Raw genomic sequence first — 23,823 nt, forward strand, 5'->3', positions numbered from 1 at the left:
GTTGATCAGTGGTTTAGGCTCTCAATCCAAATTCACAAACTTGAGGTACTTCTATTCTTGGCGCTGATGGGCTCCGAAACACTTCAGGCTATTGTGCATCAACATCAAGAGACTATGAGGGATAGTAACACAAATCAAGCTAAAATCAGCAGTGAATGTTATAACATTGTTTGTTTTTTTGATAATGAAACCGTTCATGGTAAAGACAATGCACTGACCCTCAGAATAATGGGACATATTTCCTCCCGCAGAATGGGTCAGCGTCGTTTCCGAAAATAAATAAATTCATTCACAAAAAACAATATTGGCTAAATATGGGCAAAGACATTGATAAAATGTCAGGTGGCGTTAACCTACACGAAACAGACCTTATTAGAAGTGGATCTGAACAGCCCCTATGGAAGAAAGCTGTGGTAAAATAAATGTAAGACCTTTCAGATTTCGCTTCTAGGTTTTATGAGGATTGTGACGTGTTGATTATTTTAATCTATGGGGAGGATTTAATTTGTCTGTGTCCATTCCAGTCCTAGGCGGAAATGCAGCTTTAAAGTAATTGCCAACCGCCTGCAAAATTCCAAATGAGTCGAAGTTTTTCATGTTGGAGCACGTTGTTTGTGTTTCGTGAAATTCGAACATAAATCAAAATCGCTGAAATGGTAAGTAATTTAATACCTTTGTTCTCCATTGTGTCTTTGCTCAGTTCTACATAAATACCATTCGGTGTGAACGAACAATAAGATTAAAATATTTCTGATTTTCCTCCATGCATTGTCAATGACTCAATTCAGATCTCTGACAAAGTTAATATGCTTGATTACTTTAATTAGTATTTTGTTTTACTGATTTTATTCATCTTTAAACAATACCTGCCCAATACTTGAAAATGCTGTTGCTGATGGTCATCAAATTGAAAATCAGTTGTTTGATTTTAAACAGATTACAGAAGTACACGACGCCCTCAAACCTTTAAATACAAACAAATCAGCTGGTCATGATATTTAAAGCTAGCTGCTGATTTTATTTCACCAATTTTATCGTATCTTTTTAATATTTTGCTCAGATCAAATGAAATTCCATTAATTTGGAAATCGGCCTTTGTGATTCCTGTTAAAAGGAAGAGATCCAACATTGTTAAAAAATGATAGCCCTATTTCCAAATTCTCTGTTTTGGCGAAAATCTTAGAATCAGTTGTAAGCAACTGATTCTACTTACAAATCAGGTCTTATCAGTTTATCAATCTGGTTTTAGAGAAAAACACAGCAGGTCTTAAAGTAATACCTGATATTATTGTCTCTCTCTAGACGAGGGGCAACACTGAGCAGCCCTGTTCATTGACCTAGTAAAGGCTTTTGATACAGTGGATCATGTAACGATGAAGCAAAGTATGTAGCCGCTCTTGGATATAGGCTTCTCAGCAGAAACTGTCTTATGGGTTGAAAACTATTTATCAAATAGATCAAAACGTGTGCAGGTAAGGTCTCACCTCAAGCTCACTTTCATTTCTATGCAGACGATCCTGTGATTTATTCTTCGGCACCCTCTCAAATTCTGGCCCTTTCTCAGTTACAGATTGCTTTTGAAATTGTTCAACAAAGATTTCCTCAGCTGAAACTTGTTCTAAATGATGATACAATAAATGTTTTCAAACTCTAAGAGAAAATCGATAGATCTTCAATTTTTTACTACGTAGCATATAATGTAATTGAGTTTTTACCTGTATACAAATATCTTGGGATTTTAACTAATGTTTCATTTAAGATTAAAGTTAAAGTTGGGTTTTCATTTTAGAATGGGTCCTGCTTTTCGTATGAGGCAAGAAAGCGCCTTAGGTATGCTACCTTTCTGCTTGTATTAGATTATGGTCAAGTCTTGTACTTGCATGCCTCTATGTCCTCATAACGTATGCTTAATACTGTATACCATCAGGCTTTGAGGTTTGTTACAAACTCTAAATCTCTGACCCATCACTGTGCCCTATATGCGAGAGTGGGCTGGCCATCACTAGCGCTACGTAGATTATCCCATTGGTAAGTTTTTATTTCCAAGGCCATTCTTGGAAAGCTCCCAGTTTATTTATGCTCTTAAATTGTCCAATAGACTGAGAAATATTGCTTGCGCTCTCATAACTGTATTTTTTGTTGACGGTTCCTTGGACACATACTAAAGTAGTGAAAAAGCCTTCCAGTACTGTGCATCTTCCACCTGGAATGAGCTACAAACGATTCTAAAACTGGGTTGTTTGACTATGATTAATTTCACGTCCAAATCAGAACCATGATGGATGTTGAAATGGATTACTGTAAATATTTTGAATCTTTATCTTAATTGGTAATTTATGTTGTGATTTTATGTACTGTAACTTTGTGCAGCTATTTTTGGCCAGGTCCCTCTTGAAAAAGAGGTTAATCTCAATGTGGCTAACCTGGTTAAATAAAAACATTTAAAAAATTGTGTATTTTATCTATATCAGTCATGTATGTTTCTGGTTTGGTCTTTATTTTAGCAGAGGGAGGACAAACCCAGCCTGCTGCTCTCCTTCCACACTGAGATCAAACAAGAGCCACTGGATTCTGGTTGTGACAGCGGAGCTCAGTGTTCATTGGTGGATTCAGAGATGACGTCAGTGAAGAAGGAAGACTGCAGTCAAACACTGAAACTGAATGTTATGAAAAATGAAGAGAATGGGGATTCAATTAAAAATGGTAAGAACTGGTTTTATCAAGACTGTTTAATTGGGAGGAGAGACATGGCCCACAGAAATGTCCTGAACTCACGGAGAAGCAGTGTGTGTGTGAGGGGGGGGGGCAGAATGGCTTGTTGATGCCTATGAGGAAGGTTTGCCACAATTTCTAAAATCCATTGGGATTTGTTACAATGAGACAGAGCCATAGATTAGAACTGTCAGTGGACAAAATTGGACAATGGAGACTGAGGGTAAAATGCATTGGAATAAAGACTGAATTTATAAATGGGTAAAATCACAACATAAAACACCAAGGCAGTGGCATTCAAACTGGTTAGGTAGATTTAGGTTGACCATATAAAGCATTTTGAAATTAACATAAAATAATACTTTGAAATGTCACATTTAATTTGATGTTTAATAACCAAAATGTATTATAGAAAGCAATGGTATGTAGGATAGCTTTGCATTAACTTGTTGAGTCACAGTGCAACCAGCCTGAACCAGCCTATTGCAGGATTATTGCTGACAAATGTTCCTACTGCAAATTATAGTATTTACCTTTATTTAGTTATTTATGGTTTTACAACTTGATCTTAAACAATTCCTAAAAGTATACAGACCAGCAGGAACTGTAATCCATGTATGTAGTAATGGAGTAATGAAGTAATGCAAAAAGAGGACAAATGTTGTGATTTTTTTTTTCCAGCAATATGTATCTTTAGCTTTTGTTACTTCATCTTCAGATCTCATTGATGCATAACAACATCTTTTTAAAGGGAATATCCAAATGACCTGATCAGTATTACATCTTAGACTCATTTCAAAATGAGGAATCTAACATCAAGTTCTAAATTAGAAAACAAGTTGTATGTGTTTTTAAGCCTGGTTATGAGGTGGGCATTTATTTACAAATTATACTCTAGTTTATCTTCTTTCAATAATTGTATTACATTTGATGTAATCTACTAAATGCACTAATAAGTGAGTCACTGCCAAAACTAAATGTTCTGCTGTCTGTCACCTAGAAGAGATTCATGAGGTGAAGGCATTTCCTACATCTGGAGGGAAACAACTAGAAGACTGCGAAGCTAAGGGATTATTCCACTGCCCCCAATGTGATTTTGTTTTCTTATCAGTATCAAACTTCAAAAGACACCTTAACATACATGGAGAGAGGCCTTACTCCTGTTCTGAATGTGGGAAGTGTTTCATTACATCATCTAACCTCACTAGACATCAGAAAGTGCACACCGGAGAGAAACTATTCTCCTGTTCTGACTGTGGAAAGAGTTTCTCTCATTTCAGTAACCTCAAACATCACCAGAAGATACATACTGGAGAAAAACCTTACTCCTGTTCTGACTGTGGAAGATGTTTTACAACAACAGCTGACCTCACTATTCATCAGAGAGTACACACAGGAGAGAAGCCATTTTCATGTACTGTCTGTTGTAAGAGTTTTTCTCAGTTAGTTAGCCTCAAAGTTCACCAGCGCACACATACAGGAGAGAAACCTTATTCCTGTTCTGACTGTGGAAATTATTTTTCTCAGCTAAGTAGCCTTAATGTTCACCAGCGCATCCATACTGGAGTAAAACCATACTCTTGTACTGATTGTGGGAAATGTTTAATTTCATCATCAGCTCTAATTATTCATCAGAGAATACACACAGGGGAAAGACCTTATTCCTGCTTTGACTGTGGGAAACGTTTCATTACATCATCCGATCGTACTAGTCACCAGAGAGTGCACACAGGTCATAAGCCTTACTCCTGTTCTGACTGTGAGAAGGGTTTCTCTCAGTTTAGTCACCTCAAACTTCACCAGCGCACACACACTGGCGAGAAGCCTTACCTTTGTTTTGACTGTGGGAAAGCTTTCTCTCAATTGAACAGCCTCAAACTTCACCAGCGTATACATAAAGGAGAGAAATCTTATGCCTGTTCTGTCTGTGGAATTATTTTTATTACATCATCAGATCTCACTAGTCACCAGAGAGTGCACACAGGTGAGAAACCATACTCCTGTTCTGACTGTGGGAAAAGTTTCTCTCAGTTAAGTAACCTTAAACGTCATCAGCGGATACATACTGGAGATAAATCTTTCCCCTGTTCTGACTGTGGGAAGAGTTTCATTACATCTTCTGATCTTACCAGTCACAGGAGAGTTCACACAGGTGAGAAGCCTTATCTCTGTTCTAACTGTGGGAAGTGCTTCTCTCAGTTAAGTAACCTCAAACGACACCAGCTGATACACTAACAATGAATCAGGATGCACAGATTCCTGTCTCCTGATGACTGTGAGAAGTTTTGCTCTCCATAAAATAACTTCTAACTTGCAACTACTGTAGAGAAACATTTAATCAGATTCCAGAGGTCAAACCTCCACAGACAACACCTCTTACCGAACTAATAGAGTCTAGGGTTGTGTGAAGTTAGAGAAAAGTATTTTAGTTGACAAATGTACTTATGTCAAAGTTTACCTTGTAGTTTTCTAGCTTGTATTATCAAATTATGTAGTTTAAATGAGACTATCTATTATTTGCTGAGTTGCAGCTTTGATAAACATTGTTTTCTGTATTTGTATTGTAGTGTTTTGGAATGTATTGTATATGTTTCTTGAGTTGCATGTAGATGCTGATTACTTTGTGTTCATTGTTTATTTGTATCCCCATTAGTTCCTGTCAGGGACTAGCCTCTTGCCTTGTTTCTCTCACATGGTTTTTAAACTGAAAGTTATTTTAATAAAGATTAAATACATTTTAAAACCATGTGGTTTGTCAGTAATTCTAAACTATCCTGAATTAGTCATCAATAGAAAGACAAACAGACAGGCTGGGTAGAGAGAGAAACAGGGCCACATGGACCTGTTGAGACATTTTCACTTTTGAATTAATAGTATTTTTCATTAATGGTATCATTTTAAATTGCAAAAGCACACCTGTTTTTTATTCACAATAGTACTATACAGTGAGGTCACATGGATCTTCATATAAAGACTCTGGATTATCTCAGTCACTGCGTCTAATGATAAAGGTTGATGCAGCATTAATAAAATACATTCTTGAAATATTCAGAGAGATAAAAAATACTTTGTCAGATTCTCAATTGGTTTTGCGTAATTGCTGATCTAGAACATCCCAAAAGGGGATCAGAAGAATGAGGATGGTGCTAAGATCCCCAAGGAACAGTGTTGAGGTAGAGTTCTGTTGGGTTCCTGCCCATAAAGCAACGGAAGGAATGAACACAGGATGCAGAAATAGAGGAAGCTGTGTAAAATAATATTATGGATACACAATTACAATTAGGAAGGGGTGATAAAGTCAGGGTTGGATTTCTGGTAGAATACATTTTATTAATGTATTAAGGGGAGATATTCTTTAAAGAAATACTAACAATCACAACTGACATATCCAGTGGTGGCTACTCTTCCTGGCATTACCTTCTGCCTGGTCCTTCTAACCTCAATGGTCTTTGCCTGGTTTAAAGTTTAAAAACATTGTTGGTCAGGGATTCTGCACTGTGCTAGTGACATTCAAATGTCGGAAACAGAACCACGCTTAAACATAACTAATGGTAATTTACCATCAACAAAGGATCAGTGTGTAAAGTGGCCTAAGTGTCTAGGCAAGTGCTTTAGGGGCTGTCTTTTTGTTTTAGAACTCCAGCTACGCTCTGGGAAAAGGTTTTTTATTTTGATTTAACCTGCATTTTACCAGGCAAGTCAGTTAAGAACAAATTCTTATTTACAACAATGGCCTGGCAGGAGGTAAAAAAGGCATTCTGTGAGGAAGGGGTGTAGGGATTGAATGAAAAGGACAAATACAGAAAACCTAGAAGAACAACAAAGCACTAACAAGCAAATAACCAAGCACACAAAAGAACACTAATAAACTATGAAGTGACTGACAAGAAACCATCACACTAAAAACAACACTAATCTATGAGTTTTCTGCTTTGTTGAGGGTAAGCAAGAAGAAGTGTTCCTGGTTGCAATGTGTTCATTGTTCCTGGTTGCAATGTTTAAGGTTAGACATTTGGGGATATTTGTGATGTTCCTCTGGGCACCAGCTCATGTGGGAGTTGAGGGCAATGAGGAGAAAAATATTCTTACCAAACAACTAAGAATATTTGCTACAGCCTACCAAACATTTAGGCTGTAGCAAATGAGTGGAAAAGCATAGTGGTAAAAAACTATAAAAAGTTATGGGACAGGGAGGGAAAGTGAAGACACCTGTGTACAATGTTGCTTGGTCTTCCAGGCGAAATACAACAGAGGAAAACACTATTACAAGGTTGACATTGGTAGGAAAGTATCAGTCTGGGGTGTGTGACCACTGCTAGGAGATGGAGACAGTTGAAAACATTTGATTTCAGTGCCAGAGCTATGGTTGGGAAAAAGAGGGATTTATATCGGAGTTCAATAACGGAAACAAGAATAATGGGGAGGATTTAGACGTGGTCAAGTCTGGTCCAGTGTTCTGTCCACACAGTCCAGTTGGTGGCGGTAATGCACATTAAAAGTTGGTTGAAAACTGCTGCACTGAGTCCACAGAAGAAGAATCAGAAAGAGTCCATCTTGTTAGAGTACATCATCGAGCCATCGATAATATCTCGTTAAATTTCTAACAAAAATCAAAGTCGCTGAAACGGTAAGTTGTTTTAAACAACCGTATTATTCATTGCCTTTGGTCAGTTCTGTATAAATACTGTGAACGTTTTAGCGACTCTGATCCTTGACGTTGAGACAAAATAAATCCCTGACCAGTTCCCTAAATGTTCTCCGTGAAATGTAAATCATAAGAGTTATCACAAAAATGCCACGAATAGATCCAGATAATGAAACAAAGCTGTAACCTTAATAGGACAACAAAATATTTTAAGCAGCTACTCGGAGCTGTTCTGCAGGAGACGCATCGCACCAAATAACGGGCGGGGCTGTACTGTGCTGTTTGTTCTTGTTGAGTAGAGCAGGGAGTAGGAGACAACCTAGTAGTGATGTGCAGTTTGCGAACGAGAGTCGCGACTCTCGTTTAGTTTAACATTCCTCTTTAAGCTTGAGAATAAGTGACATTTTTTTACTTTGTAGAACCAGCTGGCCCGTGAATCCGGTTATGCGATAATGAGTAGATTTCGTTTTCGAACGCACAGACGGCCATCTTGGGCACCGTGTCCAGATTATGTTTAACGTCATTGAACGTTTTGCTGTACAGCGTCATTAACACGACCGTATCTCTGGCAGTAGTTCTGACAAGACGACAGCTTCCTAGAGTTTCCATTGTGTAGCCTGTTATGTTGCGGGTCGAATTGACACATTTAAAAATACAGGAAAAATATTTGTCAATTTGTGGAGCATGAATAATTTTCTGCTTAATAAGTTTAATAAACATGTAAATGGAAAAATACGAATTTAACGTGTGTCCCGCATGTTTATATATTACATACACACACACACACACACACACACACACACTAGTCAGGTCAATTTGACCCTGCAATGAGAATGGAGGCGACAAATAGTAAAAATATCAAATTAAGACTGAAACTGATTTGAGACACGATGTGATTGCCTAATCCCTTCCAAACACACAAACACACACACACACACATACAAACACACACCACACTCATGGAGGGTGGGCAACAAATATAAAAGGATCCCTGCGTCTAACACTTCCTACATTATGCGTCTGTACTCAGAGATTGAAAAGATGAGCAATATGAACAGAGTAATGACAGCTCAGGATGTTCTGGAACATATCCTATGGAACATATGTCTGAAAGTGAAGACGATCTTGAGATCAGTTTTGATCGTGTTGATAATTTTCAGTTGATGTCCCACAGCCATCAACTCCAAGAGAGACATTCTTGTCAGAAACTTGCTAACGCTGCGAAGAGCATCAACCCAGCAGCAGGAACGGTATCTGCTCCTTTGTGTGAGGAGGAGCAGTGCCAGAGCCCTACAAAATGACTACCAGTGTGCATGTTTCTGACCAAACTGACAGAAACCGACTCCATGAGGGCCCAACGTCCTCAAGTGGGACTTGTGCTCACAGCCCAGCACCGTGCCACTCGATTGGCATTCGCCAGATAACACCAGAATTGGCAGGTCCGCCATTGGTCGGCCCGTTCTCTTCCCCAATGAGAGCAGGTTCACACTGAGCATGTGACAGACGTGAAAGAGTCTGGAGATGCTGTGGTGAACATTATGCTGCCCGCAACATCATCCAGCATGACCGGTTTGGTGGAGGGTTAGTGATGGTCTGGGGAGGCACATCCTTGGAGATCCTTTTGACATCTGTGGAAAGTTATAGGTGCAGATCATTCACTGAAACTGATATTTAGAAGCAAGCGAGTTTGTTTAAATCTAGTTTAGAATTATTTTGCAATGCACCATAATGTAGCCTTAAACTTCGCAACATTATTATTTTATAGACAAACAAGTTTCAGTCGCTTATTTGTCGCATCAACTCTGATCTACCAAAGGAAAAAAAATCACTCAAGCGTGTGTAAAATATTTTGACTAATATTCATATTTTATTTGAAAAGTCAAATTGTCATTACCAACTATATTTCCTAATTGAATAATACAGATTAAAATGTATGGATCTAAGATTAAGAGATCACTGTACCCTTTTCTTTCTTTTCCCAAAAATTTGAAAAGGAAGGTTTGAGTCTCTTAATTTTAACACTTCTGTTCCTCACTCGAAACCTTCCTTTTCGACTTGTTTGGAAAGGAAAGAAAAAGGTGCAGTGGTCTCTTAATTTAGTCTGGAGCTGTATATGTTGTCCCGTTGCATATTAAATGTTGAAACATGTTTTGTAAGGAAGGCTTTCAAAATAGGCTATTTCAAATAACTACGCTTTTCTGTGGTGTGGCTTCAGTTGTATTTGGCTCCAAATGTATTTTTGGGTTGGTGCAGGAAAGCTGACCAGCCAAACCATGGCATATCGCTGCAGAATGCTGTAGTAGAATGCTGGTTGAGTCTGCCTTGAATTTAAATAAATCACTGAATAGTTGATGTAGAGATGTCTGTTGCTTGAACTCTGTGTAGCAATTTGGCCTACAATCAAGAGGTGCAGTTCATTGTGAAAATCTGAGCCTGGTTACTCTAAACATATCATCTGCAGCCGAGATAACTTTGGGTCTTCCTGCGTCCGTCCTCATGAGACCTCAACATAGCGCTTGATGGTTTTTGTGACTACACTAGAAGAAACTTTCAGAGTTCTTGACATTTTCCAGATGGAATGCCCTTCCATCTGTAACCACAGTACAGACATTATGGTGGTCCTCTGTCCCCTACATTTTTACAATAACAACTTCTTCTTAGCTGAAACAGAATTAAGTACGAAACAAATTCCATAACTTTTAATAAGTCACACCTGTCAATTGTAATGCACTTCCAGGTGACTGCCTCATTAAGCTGGTTTCGAGAATGCAAATAGTATGCAAACAAGGGCTACTTTGAAGAAGCTACAATATGAAATCTTTTTTGATCTGTTTTAACACTGTTGGTTACTAAATTAATCCATATGTGTTTCTTCAAAGTCAATGTCTGCTATTATTGTATAATAATAATAATATTTATTATTGCAAACTGTAAAGAAATACCCTTGAATAAGTATCCTTGTCCAAACGTTTTACTGGTACTGTAATTGTAAAGTCTATGCAATCTATACTAGGGTCAACTTTACAAAGTACATGTCATGGATTTGATCCATGTTAGGATTATATTATTGTGTTTGTTGTTTTTCCCCGGTTTCATTTTATTCCCATCAAACATGTTCATCAGTCATGTATGGGTCTGATTTGGTCTTTATTTTAGCAGATGGAGGACAAACCCAACCTGCTGCTCTCCTTCCACACTGAACCCAAACAAGAGTCACTGGATTCTTCAGAGATTGGACCAATGAAGCTGGAAGACTGCAGTCAAACACCGGGATTGAATGTTATTAAATATGAAGAGAGGATTGCAGATTTCAGTAATTATGGTAAGAACTGGGTTTATTAAAAATGTTTACTTATGTCAATAATTAATTTTACTTACTGATGAAAGGGGTCTGTTATTTCATGCCATCTGTCCCTTTTGTTATGCTAATTAGAAAGTACAAAAGACATAACTAGATATTTCAGAGGTTCTCCAGTAATATGTAAGCAGGTCTATGGGGCTCTTCTGTCACACCATAGTCTTGGTTTGAACATTGACTATTGGCACATAAAGGACAGGAATTAAAACTAGGGGTCGACTGACATATTTTATTCAGGGCTGATACCAATTATTAGTGATTTTTATAGATAAATGTATAACAAATTAGCTCCCCAAATCAGGCACTACATACAATCTTTGTCATGTTTCTTTCCTGTAAAAATTAATGAATTAAGTACCACTTTACTGTAACTTTTCTGTGGTGTAGCCAACTGCAATGAAAGGGGATTCAAAAGAGTTAAGAGGGTCAAACTTAAGTATGCTTAAATGATTAAAGCACAAACAATCTTTACTTATTACAGCACAAAAGCATTGGAAAGCCTTTGTGTTTAAGTTGGTTCCAATTCTGTGAACATAATGTATAAACCTGATAACGGAAATTTCTGCTACTGCGTCATGCCAACCTTTGTATAATTGACGTGCAAGAATTAATAAAATGTTTTGCTTGTCAGCTGACTAAATTAACGGTGAGCAAATAAACTTAAAATAATGTTAGCTAATTATTTCAACACTTCATGTAGTTAGCTAGGTAGCCAGTTTAGTTTAGTAGTGCAAAAGATGGGCAACAGAATTTCCTCACAACGGAGATGAAAGCTTTGACGTTAGCAAGTTGAAATAACTTTAGCTAAACCGAGGTACCATAATGTAAAAAACAAAACTCATTTATTTTAGCAGACGCTCTTACCCAGGCCGACTTAGAACAAGTCAATTCCTCTTAAGGTGTCTTGAAAAACCGACATCTGACAATCATAATAAGTGCACTTTCCTTAATCAAAGTCGTTAGGTGGCAAAGTTAGTGTCAGAGAAATTAAAATAAAAACGTGTATACAATGTATGTATACGGAAAAGTATTCTGTTATATTAATTGCTACCATACTAAAGTTAGCTATCTAGCTGCATTAGCACTGCCGTCGTTACACCAAAATATCCCTGCATTAATAAACTGAAATGTTCGCGTTAGCTATCTTTTACTGCTACAAAGCGCATTAGGCAGGGACTGTGGCAGAAAATATATTATCATCATAGACAAAGATCATAATGACGGTGATGTTTGTTGTAACGTCAGTTTAGATTGTGATATTTATAGCAACGCCAGTATTCTCACGTGTCGTCTCAGCCATGCATCTCTCTGCATTCCTCTTTCCCACATCTCTCACAAATATGATAGACAGTGTGGATTGGCTATTTACTCCTGATGAGTAACGAAAATGATAATTCTGTGGGCGGGACATTGAGCAATACAAGCAGAAACCTTTCAGAGATTTGCGGCTGCCAGAGAATTTTTAACATTTAAAGTCTTTTATCGGCAATCATGTCAGACAAATGAATTATTCCAGCTATTCTAAAAAGTATGAATATCGAATGCAATTATTGTCCAGGCTGATAATCGCCCCCCCTCCGCCCCCCCTCAAAACGTTCACTGGTTGTGTGAGGTGACATTTTTGTTTTTGGTGGATTTAGAGATGACATCGGTGAAGCTCGAAGATTGCAATCAAACACTGGGCCTGAAGGATATTAAAAATGAAGAGGAGGAGAAAATTGGGGTTATCTTTAAATGCGAAGAGGAGGATAAAATGAGGGATTTTACTAATCAAGGTAAGAACTGGTTTAATTTAGAGGGTTTAATTTATTACATTTGTTTTTTGTTCTATTTTGACGGATGTCCTGATGTTTTGGTCAACCTTTTATCATTTTAATAATTTTGTCTTCTTATTGTCAACTTTTTGTCAGCAAAAGGCCCTTATGTTTTTTGTCACTTTAGTTGTATGAAATGTTTTGCCTCAGTAACCTATGGTAAACATCACTGACATTCAAGAGAAAAACATAAACTTTTTGGTAAAACAAAGATATGTTTCTAAATAACAATTAGATTATTTTCACCTCAACATTCAAATTGTCAAAAGAACATTACTCTGCAGTAGATTCAATATCACACCACTTGGCCTTGACAAGACACACAGGACAGGTATCAAAAGATTCACTGACTGTGTGAGATTGCATTTATTTTTGATTTATTCAGACATTACATCAGTGAAGCTGGAAGACTGCAGCCAAACTCTGGGACTGAATGTAATCATTAAAGATGAAGAGGAGGAGGAGAAGATTGGGGATTTAATTAATCATGGTAAGAACTGGTTTTATGTAGAGGATTTAATATTGTTCTTAATAATGAAAGGGTAGAAGTAATTTTATGCTGTCTATCTATTCTTTATTATGTTGTATGTGATTTGTAGTCCTCTCAGAATGGAGTATGAAATAACATAAAGGGGCATCTCAGGTGAAACACAGGTCTACAGTACTCTTTTTAAACACTAAGCTGACAACCACAGTCTAGGTTTAATCATTTGACCTTGCCTCTAGCTGACAAGTGACTGGTGAAGCTCATTGGCCAGCATATGCTTAAGAGGAAACTGTTGATTTTAACTCCGTTTTTTATTTAGTCTAGTCTTAATAATTTTGACAAAAATATGTTGGGATTTTAATCACCCTTTTGCCATTTCAATGATTCGTTATTGTAAAATTTCTGTCAACATAAGGCCCTTATATTTTAGTCAAATTAAATGTTTACTAACGATTAGAGAACATTTACTATCGGTCAGAGAACGTTTACTATCGGTCAGAGAACATTTACTATCGGTCGGAGAACGTTTACTATCGGTCAGAGAATCCTCCAAAAATGATATGCTATTTGTCCAAAGAAATCAGTTAAGACAGTTTTGACAAGTAACTATAAAATAATTCCAAAGACGCCAAATAGTCAATGCCCGAATTGCACGTGCAAACAAAAACAGCTAAATCATTGAATGTGTCAAAGGAAACGGTCTCAGAACTCATGACAATGTATGTCAAACCTGGACAAATTGCATCAGCAAGGTGAAAAGTGATTGCAATTCAAAGCTGACCGACAAGGTTAGACGGGAACTTAACAGGGTAGTTGCCCAATACCCCAAAAGCCCAGCCTTGAAATTTAACCCAGAATATAATTAGCACACCTATGTAACATTCTCAACATAAAATGTTGCTGTGAGCTTTACAAAGTGGAAATTTATGGCCTGGCTGTCATTTGGAAAACCTTCGTAGCCGAGACCAAGGTACAAAGATGTGAAACATGGTTTAAGGAGCACATAACCTGCACCCCTGAGCAATGGGTGAAAGTGAATGCCTGAAGAGTCATCTTTCACCCTCTTTTTAAAACTGGACAGATTTACGCTTTGGAGGAAGCCCACAACACCTGCGACCAACTGTTAAACATGGTGAGAGATCCATAATGGTATGGGCATCCATCCTGTCGGAGTCATTTGGTCTGATTCATTGCGCTGCATGGTTGCATAACAGCCAAGAAATATGAGCCCATTTTACCAAAACAACTGCTCCCTCTTGACGTTCCAATATTCCAGGTTGACAGTGCCCCTATACGCACTGCTGAACTAATGCAAAAGTGGTTTTATGAACAACAGTATTACATCAAACACCTTCCATGGCCTCCCTGATCGCTAGATCTGAACGTCATTGACCACTCGTTAGACGTTCTGGAGAGCAGAGTGGAAAATAGATTTCCATCTCCTTTATCCTTCCACCTCTAAAGTTTCAACCATCTAGGCCAAGAACATTTCTGTATTTCTGCAAGTATAGTTAATCTCTGGCCCGACCGTTTGGTGCCGTGACTTGGATGGATGCAAGGTGAGGCCCAGGCATTTCTAAAACCGCAACCAAAAAGATGGAGTTTTTGTTAAACCCCAGAGAGATGTCTGTGACCCGGCTGAGTGAAAGGACCCAGGTCTGCCCCCTCTTCATCCATGATGGGGGCAAGAATTATGAGATGTAAAGAAACATTGCGAATAACCAAATGTGTTTCCATTGAGTACTAACATATGAGCTAACCTAAGTGAACTGGTTGGACAATGTAATTTTTTTGCATTAGTATTGTCATACGAGCTAATCTGTTTAAACAGATTTGATGAGGAATGCTAACGTGGTAGCTTTTAGAGGCTGGTGGACTTTCGAGACTGTTATACAACATGGGACAGGGACAATGGAATGGGCATAGATTTAAGACAATTTGGGGAAACCTTGGGGGGAATTTATGAATAATATTGCCCAGTAGTATGACTGTATATTTTGTGTTTAATTTAGGACAGGGTTCATGGTCATATTTTTTTTGAAAGGTTTATTTTAAAATGTTAAATTTAACTTTGGAAAAGAACGCAAATTAACACTTTCTGTTGTGACGTGATGTAGCTCCAAATGAATTACTTTTGAAGGGCTGAAACCAGGGCATTGTCTCGGGATGTCTTGCAAAAGGTTTACAAAACCTAAATATGTCTATCTGGTGATGGCGTGTAGCTGTTTCAGTGCACTCAGTTTGCCCTTCATTGGGTAGAAGGCAGCCCTGTTGGTCAGCCAGCTGACAGAAAGTTTACTTTACCTGTAGGAAACATGGAGTCATGCTGGAGGTTCTAGACCATCTTGGCTCTAGAAGTAAGGCCACATTCTTCCTGCAGTTTCTCTGGATATTGTAAGGTCTATAAAACAGTCGCACAACTTCCCACACCAGTTGTCCAGTTGTGCTCTGAGTGACTCATCACTCTGGGGTTCTTCAGAGCTGGAATCTGAAATATTTTATTTTTATGACCACATATTGTATTCCAAGAAAATGTACTGTCATTCCCTTCTCAGTCTAGATGTCTGTGGCAATTGTGATTTTTGTTGCTGCTTTCAGTTTTGTCTTTCACTTATTTTTTGTGAAGTATTGCTTGTCTGTGAGGTTCCTTTTTTACTTTCTTCAGGACCGTAAAGCTCTTGATATCTTTTGTAGTCATCCTCTGTAATTCTTGCTGGCAATCCAATCGTGCCAAGCCAACATGCCACGGACTCGTCCTCCGAGTCCACTTTGTACCTGGAGATTGAGTAGAAGCTCCAGTGATAGTAGCCAGCCACATAGCATTCTATATTCCACGCTGGTTTCTGCTGACGTTAAGCTGGGTTGGTCCTGGTCAGTCCCTGGATTGTAGAGTTTCTCTCAATTAGACTAAATGCTGCTGGAAGTGGTGTTGGAAAGCCAGTAGGGGACAGGCTTCCCACTGGAAATAGCTTGCTAATCAAAACTGTTAACTAGTTATCAATGTCAGACTTAAGTTTATCGTTGTGAAGGTTCTGTCCTGAGTAGTGGTCTGGTAGGTTGTAGGAAACTATCTAGCTAGCTAACATTAGCTAGCTAGCATCATCATCTCTATACAGTGGTGAAGTTAGTGTCCTTCACTCCAGATTGCTTTAGTACTGCCTTTGTTGTGTAGTCAATACCAGTATGTCATTGTGGCCAATACCAATACATCAGTGTGGCCAATACTTATATCATGTGAGCCACATATTCTTTTTTTAAATACAATCCTGTATTTATTCATGTACCATATTTAAGTTTTGGCTCCCTCACTGTTACACCAGGTGATATGAAATGTTGAAATATGGAAAGTTGTAACGGTTTCTTATACTGTCCACTGTAGTTACATTGATCTTTAATCTACTAACTGCATTGATACAGGATGTGAATCACTGCACTAATTAACTTTTCTGATATTAATCACACAGATGAGATTGCTGAAGTTGATACATTTCCTACATTTGGAGAGAAACAACAGGAAGACTACAAGGATAAGAAGTCTCACCACTGCACCCATTGTGGAAAGAAATTCCTATCTATATCATTGTTAAAAAGACACATTAACATGCATATAGGAGAGAAGTACTCCTGCTCTGACTGTGGGAAATGTTTCATTACTTCAGATGAACTAATTAGACATCAGAGAGTGCACACAGGAGAGAAGCCTTACCCCTGTTCTGAGTGTGGGAAGAGATTGATTTCATTGTCTCACCTTACTAGACATCAAAAAGTGCACACAGGAGAGAAGCCTTACTCCTGTTCTGACTGTGGCAAAAGTTTTATTTCGTCAACTCAACTTAATAGTCACCAGAGAGTGCACACAGGTGAGAAACCTTTCTCCTGTTCTAACTGTGGGAAGAGTTTCTCTACATTAGATTACCTTAAAGTTCACCAGCGCATACATTCTGGAGAAAAAACATACTCCTGTTCTGACTGTGGGAAGTGTTTCATTAGATCATCTCACCTTACTAGACATCAGAAAGTGCACACAGGAGAGAAACCTTACTTTTGTTCTGACTGTGGGAAGTGTTTTGTTAGATCATCTCATCTTACTACTCATCAGAGAGTGCACACAGGTGAAAAGCCTTACTCCTGTACTGTTTGTGGAAAGAGTTTTTCTACATTAGATTATCTTAAAGTTCACCAGCGAATACATACTGGAGAAAAACCTTTCTCCTGTTCTGAATGTAGGAGGAGTTTTATTTCATCATCAGAACTTACTAGACATCGGAAAGTGCACAATGAAGAGAAGCCTTACACTTGTTCAGATTGTGGGAATGGTTTCATTTCATCATCTGAATTGAATAGACATCGGAAAGTGCACACAGGAGAGAAACCGTTCTCCTGTTCTCACTGTAGGAAAAGTTTCTCTAAATTAGATAACCTTAAAGTTCACCAGCGAATACATACTGGAGAGAAGCCTTACTCCTGCTCTGAGTGTGGGAGGTGTTTCATAAGATCATTTCACCTTACTAGACATCGGAAAGTGCACACAGGAGAGAAACCTTACTCGTGCTCTCACTGTAGGAAGAGTTTCTCTAAATTAGATAACCTTAAAGTTCACCAGCGAATACATACTGGAGAGAAGCCTTACTCCTGTTCTGAGTGTGGGAGATGTTTCATAAGATCATCTCACCTTACTAGTCATCAGAGAGTGCACGTCGGTGAAAAGCCTTTTTCCTTTTCTGATTGTGGGAAGAGTTTATCTGCATTAGATTACCTTGAAGTTCACCAGCAAATACACACAGAAGAAAAACCTTATTCCTGTTCTGAATGAAGGAGGAGTTTCATTTCTTCATCAGAACTTACTACACATCGGAAAGTGCACACAGGAGAGAAACCTTTCTCCTGTTCTCACTGTAGGAAGAGTTTCTCTAAATTAGATCACCTTAAAGTTACCAGTGAATACATTCTGGAGAGAAGCCTTACGCCTGTTCAGACTTTGGGAGGTGTTTCATGAGATCATCTCACCTTACTTGACATCAGAAAGTGCACACAGGAGAAGCTTTATTTTTGTTCGGACTGGGAAGTGTTTTGTTAAATCATCTCACTTTACTAGTCATCAGAGAGTACACAGGAGAGAAGCAATTCTCTGACTATAAGAAGCGACTGAGGCATTTAGCTTCCCTCAGAATATCAGCGGATATACAGTGCATTCGGAATGTATTCACATTTCACTTTGTTACATTAGAGGATCTTTCTAAAATCAATTAAAATTTATTCTCCCTTATTTACCCAAAGGAACTTATTTATTAAATACCTTTTTTAAATGTTTTGCAAATACATAAAAAATAAACATCACTTAAGTATTCAGACCCTTTGCTTTGACACGAAATTGAGCTCAGCTGCATCCTACTTCCATTTCTCATCCTTGAGAAGTTTCTACAACTTGAGTCCGTTTGTGGGATATTCAATTGATTGGATTTGGAAAGCCACACACCTGTGTGTAAACAGTCCCACAGTTGACATTCCATTTTAGAGGAAAAAAACAAATCATGAGGTCAAAGGAATTACAGCTCCAAGATATGATTTTCAAACCACAGATTTGGGGAAGATCACCAAAATACTTCTGCGGCATTGAAGGTCCACAAGAACCCAGTGACCTCCAGCATTCTTGAATGGAGAAAATTTGTAACCACCAAAACCTAAAGCTGGGAAAAATCCTGGGAAAAGGGCCTTGGTCAGAGAGGTAACCAAGAACTTGATGGCCACTCTGACAGAGATCCAGTGTTTACTGTGTGGAGATGGGAGAACTTTCCTGAGGGGTAACCACCTCTGCAGCATTTTATGGTTCAGAGGCCAGACTGAAGATACTCCTCAGTAACCAAGATTAAACTCTTTGGCATGAATGCCAAGCAACACATCTGAAGGAAGCCAGGCACTTATCATTTGGTCAATAGCATCACTAAGAAGTTGGGTGGTCACAGCATAATGCTGTGGGGATGTTTTCATCCTCAGGGACAAGGAGAATTGTCAGGACTGAGGGAAAGGAGCAATGGCGCAAAGAACAAACCAATCCTTGATTTAAATCCTCCTCCAGTGCACTCGGGACCTCAGACTCGGGGCAAAGGTATACTTTTCGACAGGACAACGACCCAAAGCACATAGCTAAGACAATGCAGGGAATGGCTTCGGGACAGGTCTGTGAATGTCCTTGAGTGGCCCTGCCAAAGCCTGGACTTGAACCCGATTTAACATCTCTGGAGATACCTGAAAATGACTGCAGCAATGTTCCCCCATCCAATCTGAAAGCTTGAGAGGATCTGCAGAGATGAATGGGAGTGACTCCTAAAATACAGTTGCGCTGAAATTGTTGTCATCCCAAAGAACTTCAGGTTCAAATAGCTTCCAAAGGTGCCTCAACAAAAGACTGAGTGAAGGGGTTTAAATATGTAACTTTGATCTGTATGGATTTATTTTGCTTTTCAGTTATGGGATATTGTGTGCAGATTGATGAGGGGAACAAAAAATAATTTATTTCATTTTAGAAAAAGGCTGTAATGTAACAAAATGAGTGTGCACTGTATAACGGTATATAACCTTACTTCTAAATGTAGAAGGTACTTTCAAACATCCTCTGAACTTACTCTTTATCATACTGTAAACACTAGAGAATACTTCCTCTTTTTCTGCCTATGGGACTAGATTCAAAAGAAGGGGAATAGAGAGGGAAGCTGAGATTAGGAGATTGTTTGTACCACTTAAGATGGATGTAACTTGAATGAATAAGGTGACGTGAGTGATGTTTGAGTTCAGTACCTGACACATCTAATGAGATATGGTTTGGCTATAGAATGAAGGGGATGTGTGAGATGGATGGAAGGTCTCTTGTTAAGAGGTTTGAAATACTTGAAGCGATTTATTCTTCTTTTTTGTAAAACATTTTTATCACCAAGAACGTCCTGTGTATGTGTTTCTGTATGTTTGTGTTTGCATTTATAATTACCTTTTTATATTAAATACCTGGTACTCAATTGAATGTTGAATAAACATTAAGTTATTATTCTAACCTGTTTTCTGTGTTGTTCTATCAGCTAACTTATTTGCATTTTAAAAATATTTTTGCATCAGGTTAGTTGGCTAAAATGAGGGCCCGGCTTTCTGGAAATACAGGAACCAACACCCAGTTTATTGTACTAACATCAGTAGGGGTTCTAGGCAAGTCTAGGTAATCATCATTTCTATCTATGGTGGATGCTAATTCAAGTCAAGGAGAATAGGTGTGGAATTCCAAGGGTTCTTGACAGACTGTGATGGGATCTTGATGAAAACTGTTGCTGGGTCCTATTAACAATAAGGTGTATCAACCTAATTCAGACTCCCTCAGACCAAGGATAACCATCTGTTTTTGAAGGATAGGACGGGAATTTAATTATCGCGGTCAAGCTGTATTTGGAAGCATGGACTGAGGCATCAGGGAATACCATTGCCATGAAGGGGGGGTACCTGGTCTGCAACAATGTTTAGGTAGGTGGCCCGTGTCAAATTGATGCCCACAATCAATGCACGAATCCAGGGTTTCCCCGCAGAAAATTTCCCAGAGCATCACAATCCCTCCACCTGTTTGTCGTCTTCCCACAGTGCATCCTGGCGCCATCAGTTCTCCAATTAAATGGCACACATATACATGGCCATACGCGTGATGTGAAAGAAAACATGACTCATCAGACAAGGTGATCTTTCAGAATCTACGCCAAGGCACATTGAAGCCATTCTGGCATTTCGTGGCCCAACATCTTTGAGATACTTTGTGTTGGTTTTTCCTTTAATTCCTGCCACATCTCAGAAGTATGTGGAAACCTGACCATCATACCTTTATGAGCTTGTTGGACATCCCATTCCAATACCATGGACATTAATATGGAGTTACCCCCCCCACCCCCCCTTGCTGCTAATAACAGCTGTCACTCTTCTGTGAAGGCTTTCTACAAGATATTGGAGAGTCTCTGTGAGAATATGTACCCATTCAGCAAAAAGAGCATTTGTAAGGTCAGGCACTGATGTTGGACAAGAAGGTCTGACTCGCAATGACCGTTCCAATTCATTGCAAAGGTGTTAAATGGACTTGCGGTCAGGGCTCTGTGTGAGCCACTCGAGTTCCTCCACACCAACCGCAAACTGTGAAGTAGATTTCCACTTGCTTCATCCCTCAATCCCTAAAATGTAGGATTTTTAAAAAACATTTCTTTTCAGGATTTTGCCACGTCCAGTTGTATGACAGCATTCCTAGAATGAATGGGGATGTTCTGGAGAAAGGGTGGCTATCCTTTGTGACCCATGTTAAGGCATCCTTTGTGACCCATTCGACTAAAATAGCCAGGTCGTTGCAAATGATTAGTCACTACTAACTAGCAGACGGTAAAGATCTTTCGAAACAACAGTTTAGTTTACGATTAAGCCCTCCACTTTACCAGCAATTTCAGCAAATGTGTTTTTGTCCATCCCGTTGAAAACCCCGACTGACAATTTTCTTTGATCGTTAGCTAGCTAAACAGCCCTTTGGTGACAAATGACAAGCTAATTTACATACATACTCTTGCTGGACCATCGCAACATTAGAGGAACCAGCTTGGTTTCAAAACTATGCTCAGTGCTTCACATTAAAGTAGGATACTGCTTTGTAATTCACGGGACAGATTTTATTAAGGATACTTCTGCAGCAGGAATTGTGATACCTGCTATTATTTGTTTCTTTCATGATATTTTATGGACTTACCGCAAGAGGGTTAGAATGGCTGGATCTGCCAAGCAAACTGTATTTTGCTGCAGGTGTGATTTTGCAGTAATCACACCTGGAGAAGGCTTATGTTCTACAGATGTGGAGAACACCTCATGGAACATTTTTAATTTGACCTTCTATAGATCATAGACCTTCTCCAGACTGGAGAAGCATGTATTGTTAAGCCTGGTTAAAATGTGTGCGTTTGTAATTTTACAGATTCACTGGTTTCTCTTTCACCATGTCACTCTTTGCATAGTTAAATTGATCTTTGATTTTATCTACTGAATGCATTGACTTGTGAATCTATGAACCAACTGACTGATCTCTGTTACACAGCTGAGATTCCTGAAGTGGAGACCAATCCAACATCTGGAGATAAACAACAAGAAGACAAGGATAAGAGGACTCATCACTGCCCCCACTGTGAAAAAATGTTCTCATCAATGTCAAACTTGAAACGACACATCAACATACATACAGAAGTGAGACCTCACTCCTGTTTGGAGTGTGGGAAGGTGTTCATTACAACATCTGAACTAACTACACATCAGAGAGTACACACAGGAGAGAAACCCTACTCTTGTTCTGAATGTGAGAAGAATTTCATTACATCATCTGAACTTACTAGACATCAGAGAGTGCACACAGGTGAGAAGCCTTACTCCTGTTCTGATTGTGGGAGGAGATTCTCCCATTTACATCAGCTTAAACGTCACAAACAGCGCATACATACTGGAGAGAAACCCTATTCCTGTTCTGACTGTGGGAAAAGTTTCATTACATCATCCTGCCTTACAAGCCACCGGAGAGTGCATACTGGAGAGAAACCATATTCCTGTTCTGATTGTGGGAAGTGTTTCATTACATCATCTTATCTTACTAATCATCAGAGAGTGCACACAGGAAAAAAATCTTATTCTTGTTCTGATTGCGGGAAGTGTTTCATTACATCATCTTACCTCACTAGTCATCAGAGAGTGCACACAGGTGAGAAACCTTACTCCTGTTCTGACTGTGGGAAGAGTTTCTCTCGATTAGGTTACCTTAAAGTTCACCAGCTCATACATACTGGAGAGAAGCCCTACTCTTGTTCTGACTGTGGGAAGAGTTTCTCTCGATTAGGTTACCTAAAAGTTCACCAGCGCATACATACAGGAGAGAAGCCTTACTGCTGTTCTGACTGTGGGAAGTGTTTCATTACATCAGCTGAACTAACTAAACATCAGAGAGTGCACACAGGAGAGAAACCATACTCCTGTTCTGACTGTGGAAAGTGTTTCATTACATCAGCTGAACTTACTAGTCATCAAAGAGTGCACACAGGAGAGAAGCCTTACTCCTGTTCTGACTGTGGGAAGAGTTTCTCTCGTTTAGGCCACCTTAAAGTTCACCAGCGCATACATACTGGAGATAAACCTTATTCCTGTTCTGACTGTGGGAAGACTTTTATTTCATCATCTGAACTTCCTAGACATCGAAAAATGCACACAGGAGAGAAGCCTTACTCCTGTTCTGACTGTGGAAAGAGTTTTATTTCATCTTCTGAACTTACTAAACATTGGAAAGTACACACAGGAGAGAAGCCTTACTCCTGTTCTGCCTGTGGAAAGAGTTTCTCAAAATTAGATAACCTTAAAGTTCACCAGCGCATTCATACTGGAGAGAAACCTTACTCCTGTTCTGACTGTGGTAGGTGTTTCATTAGATCATCTCAACTTACTAGTCATCAGAGAGTGCACACAGGAGAGAAGCCATTCTCCTGTTCTGACTGTGAGAAGAGTTTTAGTCATCTGGCTTCCCTCAAAATACATCACCGGATACATACTGGAGAATAACCCTATCTCGAAATGTAGGAAGGGCTTTCCAACATCATCTTAACTTTGTATTCATCAAAGATAACACACAGAAGAGAATTCTTCATTTTGTGTCTCTGAAACAACCCAAAACGTGTTGGAAAAGGGATGATAAGCTTTCAAGACACTGTGTCAGATGCTGGAAAATAGAGTACGAACTACAGTCAGATGCTCACTAACAAGCCCTGGATTGTTC

General features: G+C 38.9%; 3 protein-coding genes and 1 pseudogene across 7 annotated transcripts in view; 3 read left to right on the top strand and 1 right to left on the bottom strand.

The window, feature by feature from the left end:
* Positions 1–23,823, top strand: part of LOC105027450 (zinc finger protein OZF-like) — a 541,343-nt gene that overhangs the window by 148,134 nt on the left and 369,386 nt on the right. The gene's annotated exons all lie outside the window — the stretch shown is intronic.
* Positions 1–23,823, bottom strand: part of LOC105027448 (zinc finger protein 501-like) — a 164,401-nt gene that overhangs the window by 90,914 nt on the left and 49,664 nt on the right. The window lies entirely within an intron of this gene.
* Positions 356–5,416, top strand: LOC105027444 (zinc finger protein 271-like). 3 transcript variants are annotated; one of them, XM_034288594.1, is made up of 5 exons: positions 394–656; positions 1,790–1,830; positions 1,928–2,028; positions 2,505–2,703; positions 3,713–5,416. In XM_034288594.1, exons 4-5 carry the CDS (start codon positions 2,616–2,618, stop codon positions 4,945–4,947), a joined length of 1,323 nt encoding a protein of 440 aa, XP_034144485.1. In that variant the 5' UTR covers positions 394–656; positions 1,790–1,830; positions 1,928–2,028; positions 2,505–2,615; the 3' UTR covers positions 4,948–5,416. The 3 variants fall into 3 exon arrangements, with proteins under 3 accessions (XP_034144484.1, XP_034144485.1, XP_028971844.1); XM_034288593.1 differs by lacking the exons at positions 1,790–1,830; positions 1,928–2,028 and having other exon boundaries at positions 356–424; positions 525–656; XM_029116011.2 differs by lacking the exon at positions 1,790–1,830.
* LOC105027443 lies at positions 7,139–23,618 on the top strand (annotated as a pseudogene).

This window comes from Esox lucius, chromosome 20, assembly GCF_011004845.1.
Source record: "Esox lucius isolate fEsoLuc1 chromosome 20, fEsoLuc1.pri, whole genome shotgun sequence".
Classification (NCBI taxonomy): Eukaryota; Metazoa; Chordata; class Actinopteri; order Esociformes; family Esocidae; genus Esox; species Esox lucius.

What these genes read in the sequence shown, in the direction of transcription:
- LOC105027444 (XM_034288593.1), top strand. An exon ending in TGGGGATTCAATTAAAAATG is followed by an intron (nt 2,704 to 3,712) that starts GTAAGAACTGGT and finishes TCTGTCACCTAG; the next exon opens with AAGAGATTCATGAGGTGAAG.